Below are 8,005 nucleotides of genomic sequence, written 5' to 3'. Positions count from 1 at the left end.
ATCAAACGCTAAAGAATTGCCTCATGAGCTGCCTTTTCATTCCTGATATCAGAACCAGGAAGTTTTCCAATGAATTGTTGGATCGTTGGATTTCTTATCGATTAGCGGATGGTTCCCAAGCTCAAGTAGATCAAGAAAAGATAGAAGTATCAATTTCGGGTCAACGCGCGAAACAAGGAGGTTAGCCTAACAACGAAACGCTGCCCCCAAAGGGAAATTACAACGAAACACCGCCTTTGTTAGAACTCTTAGCTGAAATTAGTTAAAGTTTAAGAATTGAATTTTAATTGATTTTATAGGAATTAAATTACAACTAAATCAAAATTATATATATAAAAATGATTATTAAAAAAAAAAAAACGAAACGAAGTTTCATGTAAGTTTCCACTTATGACTTAGGTCTAGCGTTCAATTATTGAGCAAGCACTCAAATTTAGAATTAGATGGAATGGATACAAGTGCTGGAGCTGACCAGAGCGGACGAGTCCTCTGATCTCTCGATCTCCACTCAACTGCCGGAGGCTTGGGCTTCATCAACTCAACAGGCAACATACACCTCATCTCATCGCTTCCTGCTAAATCTACGCACCTCCTGGTATGTATGACTTCGTCCTCTTCCATATTTCTCAAACAATAAATATCATTTATATTTGACTTCCCCCCTCTCTATTTAGGCATGTTGATTAGATCTTCTCAATCAGTTCAGTTTCCCAAAAAAAAAAAAAAAATCGACTGTTTCGATCTTACTTTTTAACCATTGTCTCAAAAGATATCAGAATTCATATTAAAAAAAAATGAATTATGCATATTAAATACAGGCTTAAGAAATAAGAACAACATAAAGTTATCACAAATTACTAATCTTCCATGAAAAATAAACGTGTAGATCATTTAGATTTACAGGAAGGCTTTTCTGATATTATATATGTAAATATATTCTACTATAAATGACAAGAACCTGTCGCTGAACTCTCAATTTGGATACATATAGCCAAAATCTCATACTCATTCCTTCCGTTAAAAAATATAAGATATTTTTAATTAAATCTCATCCTTAATAAAGTAGTTATCTACTTTTCAACTAATATTATCTTTCTATATTTACCCATATTAAACACCCTATAATAAATATAAAATCATTATCAATAGGGGCACTTTTAAAAAAGAGGTAATGATTACACCTCAAAAGCCCAAAAATGCCTTATATTTTTAACATCCAACTCTTTAAAAAATGCCTTACATTTTTGAATGGAGGAAGTATAAAAGATGAGACAGGCATACTCATTTTTTTTTAAATAATGATTTCAAAGTATAGAAAGTTTTTACAATATTTTGTAAGCTAAAAATGAATGAAATTAAAGATTAAATATGTAGTATAAAACTAGAAGATTAAAAGCATCTTAGCCGAAAGGTAATCTTTACTATTTGTTTTTATTGGATTGATTCCATTTAATAGTGTCTACTTGTCTTTACTGAAAAGTTTAAGCTCTAAATATTATATGTGCATTCAAGGACCCAAAAAAAAAAAAAATTATTTGTGCAATGAAGGTTCACATAGTGATGACGGAGGATGCTTGGTGATTTATTTACGGTATCAGTCACTCAATCCATATAATTTTTTGGGACTAAAACTGAAATCCAAATATTACTTAATGCTAATTGTCCATTGTATTAAAAATCATATCATACTAAACCTAAAATATTGTATGTGGGAATCAATCCATTAACCATCTAGGACATTAATCCGCATGTAACAAGTCAGAATCTTAGATGGAGACAAATAGAGAGGTTATCCAATGAATGGATTGATTATGTTCAAATATAATACCTTTGGATGACCTTAGTTTTTTTTTTCTTTTAGCCTTGTCGTCGCTTTCTTTTGCAGGAAACATTTTCTTTTTGGAGATTCAATGGAGGGTAGCGATGAGGAAATGAAAAATAACGATGGGAAAGCACATGCTGCCACCAAAATGGAGCCATTTGTAACATTTGATTTTCCCAAAGTAGAAAAAGTGGAGCCATTTGCGAAAGCAGAGCCACCCGACCTTCCCAGAATGGAAAACTCGGAGAGATTAGGGAAAACAGAGACGCTAGATTCTCCCAAGACAGAAACAAAAAATCTTTCTGAAGATTTTTCCAAAGCTGAAACGGTGAAGCAGTTTGGCCTTCCACTGACTGGATCGACGTTTGGAGATGAGAAGAGAGAGAGTTTGGCGCTGCAATTGAGATGGATAAGAGATTTCATCAGGCTGCTGTTGAGCTATCCCATGAGAACGATGCATGATAGCAAACTCAAGGCCTGGATTCGCGAAGCTTCAAATACGAAGAGACATTCTCTCGAAGATTTGAATCGCCTTCTTAGTCAAAATCCCCTTGCTTGCTTCCAAGGCCTTTTACCATTCTACATATTGGAGAGCGTGGAAAGAGGTCGGAATCCCATACATACTGTTATCACTAATTCCATCGGGACACCAGAAGACATTCTCACTTTATCTGCCAATCTTGCTGTGAATCAACTGGTTCAAACTTTACTGTCTCAGGATGATCCCGCACACGACATTCACCATGTCTTGTTCTCTACTAGAGATGCAGATGAAAAAAGACTAGTCGCCGAAAAGATAGAATCAGCCTTGAACGACCAAAACATTATGCATCGCCTACATGAGACCTTCTCTCGAGTCTTATTCATCGACGCCTCAGATTACTTAAGTCAGGATGCGGCGGAGGTCCATGTTCGACGACAGATAGCTCAACAACTTCATCTTCCAATAATAGATGGCAATGACGATTTGCTGATAACAAGTATTGAAAAAGAGATGTCAAGATAAAAGTACTTAGTGCTTCTGGTGGATGGAGTCGCCGAAGAGCCTTCAGATCCACGGAAAGTGGGTTTTCCCAAAGAAGAACTTGCGGGAGTTGTGGTGTGCATTACCAGTAAATCTTCGAAGAAGGCTAATAGTGAATTAACAATGGCACAAGATTTGAATATCAACACAGAGGATCACCTGTTGCCATGGGAGGTTTTCTGCCGAAATATTGGCACTCCGATTTTAGAATCGTCTTATTCCAAGAGATCAATGGCCGCGAGTATAGTTAAAGATTGCGGTGGCCATCTTCTTGCCGGAGTCATTGTAGCAAAGTCACTGAGGAACGCAAATTATGTTGAAGATTGGGAACGTGCTCTGCACAAATTGTGTTCGCTCCATCCTTCCTACGACGTTGGCATGTTTCAAGACCAGAGCAGTGTCATGCTTAAAGCATTCATAAACTTCATCTGGCATGATTTAAGCAAGACAAAAAAGTATTGTCTTACATCATGTTTATTCATTTCTAAATTTGGGAAGCCTGAAAATGAGTTGATCAATGATTGGATTTCTTCTCGATTAGTGGTTGCTGGAGAAGCAGAGCATAATTTGAGAGCGCTTGTGGACTGTTTTGCCTTGTTGCAATTAGAGGACACCAAGTCAAGGTATATTCAAATTCCACAAGACACACATGCTATCTTGCAACTATTAAACACTCAGAATCCTTTGTTCATGAAAAAATCTGAGTTCGGGTTGGTTGAACCACAAAATGGTGAGCTATGGCATAGTGCTATATATATTGATTTGGCGGACAATAAGTTGGCTGAGCTACCTTTGTCCCCGAATTGTCATGAACTCAAAGTGTTAAAGCTGAACAACAATGCTGACTTGACAAAAATCCCACCCCTTTTCTTCTTCAAAATGCCCCTACTTTGCATCTTGGATCTGTCCTACTCTAGTGTGAGAGAATTACCGAACTCTTTTTTTGAGTTGGAGCAACTTAGAGAACTCTACATGAAAGGTTGTGAACGCTTCATGAAACTATCCTCAGAGGTTGGAAAATTGAAGAACCTTGAAAGCCTTGATCTTGACAAGACTCAGATCATACATCTCCCACAAGAGATCCAAGAGTTGACCAATCTCCAAAGTTTGATTCTTTGTTTTTATGAGTACCATGGCAAGAAAAGCATGCAATATACGAGTTCAACAATTATTCCTTCTGGGGTGATTTCAAAACTTAAAGGGTTAAAACATTTAAGCATTGATGTGAACCCTGATGATGAGCGATGGCAAGAGAATTTACAAGTCATTTTACCAGAAGTCTCGGTATTAGAGTGCTTGCAAACCGTTAATTTGTACATTCCAGAACTTGAACTGTTGAATCTCATCCCTGCTCGCATTTTTAAGCTTGATTTCAGATTCATTGTTGGCAAACATATGTCACGGATCATTTCAAGTACACTACCCACAATTGAAGAAAAATTTAAACGAAGTGAGTGTAGCTTGAAGTTTGTGAAAGGTGTTGATGTCCCCTATGAAATAACAAGTGCTATTAGACATAGCAAAGCTTTGTTTTTAGATCGACACTTGTCTATCAAGGATCTCTCAATGTTTGGCAGGATGAATATAGAGCAATTACAAGTTTGTATGCTGGCTGAATGTAAAGAGATGCGAACGATTGTTGATGTAAGATGGTCTACTGTATTTGAGGATATATTTCCCCGTTTGTTGGTGTTGAGTGTATCGTACATGAAGAATCTGAGGAGCATTTGTGAAGGACGAGTTCATTCCAAGCACTGCTTTGGTATGTTGAAGACCTTAGAATTGTACAATTGTCCAAAGTTAACAACTGTTTTCACCTTGGATTTTCTGGGCAACCTTTCACTCTTGAAGGTTCTTCTACTCAAAGATTGTCCAAAAATAAGCGCTTTGATATCTTGCGGATCATTTGAACTGAGAGTTGGTACTTTCCTCCCTAAATTAAGAACAATGACACTTCTCCATCTTCCTGAACTGATCAGCATTTCCAATGGATTACACATGGGCCCATGTTTGGAAAACATAGGAGTCTATGATTGTCCAAAACTTCAGACTCTTTCGAAAATGGAATTGTCAAGTCAAAATTTGAAAGTCATCAACGGAGAAACCATGTGGTGGGAGGCATTAACATGGAGTGACGCAGAATGGGGAATAGTTGGCCGGCCATCTATTTTTGATTGCATCTTTTCTCCAATAGATAAACAGGCTGACATTATGAGTCAACTGAAGTTGGATGATGATATTGATGACAGTCCAGGTAAACCTCTTGATTTCAATTTTATCTGTTGTTTATTGCTACTATGTAGGTCATAACCTCATTAATCACTTCCTTAAATATATGATGAATTACCAATAATCCACATGGCAATTTCTATAATTTACTGTCTTTGTGAAATGTTATTGCAACCTGGGGGACAGCGGACCAGCCATTGCAGTGTTCCATTGGCAAGATCCCTGAGGACACGAGTCGTCGTATCACAACGACAGGCGGGGCAGTGTGTGAGCCATTACAGCCTTCTAGTGTCAAGGTCTCCAAGTACGGGAAGAGGTATATCTATGCGTAACTATATGCCATTTACCTTTGCTCGTAGACTTATAACAAACTAGTTGTATTTTCTAATATAATTCATGTATTATAGAAAGAACAAGGAGAAAACGACAATGATAACCAAGTCTCTTGACGATGGATACTTTTGGAGAAAATATGGTCAGAAATTAGTTCGTAATTCCAAATTTCCAAGGTACAACCGATTTTCAGATGGATAATCTACTTCACATCTATATATGACTTATTTTTGGTAAACTATATGTAAGCCTCTTTTCATTTATGCTACATGTGGTGCATACGCAGAAAGTATCTCATGTGCACTCATAGATGTGATGAGGGTTGTCAAGCTACCAGACAAGTGCAGAGAATTGACGACAAGCCTCACCTTTACAGTATCACTTATTCTGGGAAACACACTTGCACACAAGCCTCCGGTGTAACAAATTCCTCCATGAATAATCAGGTTGACGTGATGACTCAACTTGGGGTAGATGACACTGACGACAGTCCCGGTAAATCTGTCAATATTTGATTTTAATTCTACAAGTTCTTATTCTTAGTATGTGTGCCATAACTTACATTTACTTCCTTAATTATGCTGATTTTATATTAATGAGATGACAATTACCTAAAATAATTCACTGTCATTGTTAAATACCATCACAAGACGGGGGAATAGTGGATGAGCCATTACGACCTTCCAATGACGAGGTCTTCAAGGACAAAATGCATTATTGGAAGAGGTGTGTGGGTGTAACTGTTTGTATTCTATTTACCTCAGCTTGTAAGCTTATAACAACGTAGTTCTTATTTTCTAATACTGATCCTTAAATTACAGAGAAGTCACTTCTAGATGGACAAAGCAATCCAAGTCTCTTGACGATGGATACAGTTGGAGGAAATATGGCCAGAAAGGCTTTCTTGGAGCCAAATTTCCAAGGTGCCTCCACTTCTAATTCTCCAAGAATCATAATTTATTTCCCAATCAGATATTTTGGCTGATGCTACAAGTTTTCTATACACAGAGGATACTACAGATGCACTCACAAGGGTTGCCTAGCTTCCAAAGAGGTGCAGAGAGATGACGAGGAGCCTTTCCTTTACAATATCACCTATCGTGGCCGTCACACTTGCAGACAAACCTCTAGTGCAACAAATTCCTCCATGAATAATCAGGCTGACTTAAAGACACAACACGGGGTAGATGATAATGACGACTTTGATCCGGGTAATTCTGTATTTATTTTTGATTTAAAATTAGGGAAAATAGAACCTCCAAGTTCCTATATTTTGGGTTCTGGTTTCAGTGGTCAAGAGTTAAACTTTTTATGTCCCTGCCCTTGCACTTTAAAACAACGGTGACGTACTGACATCGGCCCTTTTGGTTTCAGAATCTTTGCGAGGAGTTTGATGACTTTCAGAGTCAAAAAAGTGGAGGATAACGAAAATGTGGCGGCTGCTGACCCGAGAATTTGGGGCAACACATAAAGTAAAAAGCACATTTAAAAATGATAAGGAAAAACTCAGCTATTTCTCGAATAGGGTTTGGTTCCCTTTTTTTTTTTTTTAATAACAAAGATTTGGATATAATCATAACTTTGGCGAAGTAAATTGGTTTGTGTTTGGACTTTGGAATAAATTTGAAACAGCTTTTACTTCTTTCTTTTGACCCATGAGCGCCGTTCAAATGAAAGCTCAAAATTTTAGCTTCTAGGGTCAATTTGGATTTCCATTAGAAAAATATTAATTATAAAAAGTTAAATAATATTATTGATTTTAAATAGAATTGATTATGTTATGTGCTATACAATTGATTGATAAAATTGATTTTAATTGAAATTAAAAAGAAAAATTGAAAAACAGAATTGAAAATCACGTAAAACTATGGTTTTATACAAATGTATCTAAACACCCATATTATATATTAAAATCAATTATGAATTTAAATTTATATTTTTTTAAAATATCTAAAAATTTATTATACATGTCAAAATTAATTATGAACTTAAAATTATAGTTTTTTTAGAAATATCCAAGCTTAGAAATATCCAAACACCCTTATACATGTTAAAGTTAATTATAAATCTAAAATTATAGCTATCTCATAAGTTACTATTACCTTTTTTTTAATTCAATTTTTCAATTATACTTTTCTAAAAATTAATCTAAAAATCAAATAAACTATTTTACAAATTATATTTTTAAATTTATAATTGATTTTGGCATGTATAGAGGTATTTGAATATTTTTAAGAAAACTATAATTTTGAATTTATAATTAATTTTGTCATATATAATGAGTGTTTAGATATTTTTAAAAAAATTTTGATTTTAAATTCATAATTGATTTTAATGTATAAGAAAGGTGTTTGGATATATATTTTTTTATAAAATCATGATTTTAACCTTTATAATTGATTAATTTGGTTATCAAATTTGCACAAGAGGTTCTCCGAACGTTAGATTGTTAGGAGAATAACAAACAATTGGTTTATAAATATCTAAATTCTATATTCTCTAACAAATTCTTGAGAAATTTGGCTTGCATTGGATCCAAGGACCACATATTGACAGTGTTGACTATAATTGTGATAATTGGGCTTGGATTGTCATGT

The 8,005-nt window shown here is 35.4% G+C and overlaps 1 protein-coding gene across 1 annotated transcript; it reads left to right on the top strand.

Moving 5' to 3' along the window:
* The first annotated feature begins 465 nt into the window (after positions 1-465).
* LOC129286634 (disease resistance protein At4g27190-like) lies at positions 466-7,011 on the top strand. The gene is made up of 9 exons (XM_054922599.1): positions 466-595; positions 1,862-5,100; positions 5,262-5,391; positions 5,483-5,584; positions 5,695-5,903; positions 6,059-6,134; positions 6,230-6,331; positions 6,417-6,619; positions 6,783-7,011. The coding sequence occupies exons 2-9, from the start codon at positions 2,970-2,972 to the stop codon at positions 6,800-6,802; spliced, it is 2,973 nt and encodes a 990-aa protein (XP_054778574.1). The 5' UTR covers positions 466-595; positions 1,862-2,969; the 3' UTR covers positions 6,803-7,011.
* The last annotated feature ends 994 nt before the right edge of the window (positions 7,012-8,005 follow it).

The sequence above is a fragment of the Prosopis cineraria genome, unplaced genomic scaffold (genome assembly GCF_029017545.1).
Source record: "Prosopis cineraria cultivar Desert tree isolate PC_DT_omini unplaced genomic scaffold, ASM2901754v1 PC11, whole genome shotgun sequence".
Classification (NCBI taxonomy): Eukaryota; Viridiplantae; Streptophyta; class Magnoliopsida; order Fabales; family Fabaceae; genus Prosopis; species Prosopis cineraria.
This window is presented reverse-complemented; position numbering and strand designations above follow the sequence as displayed.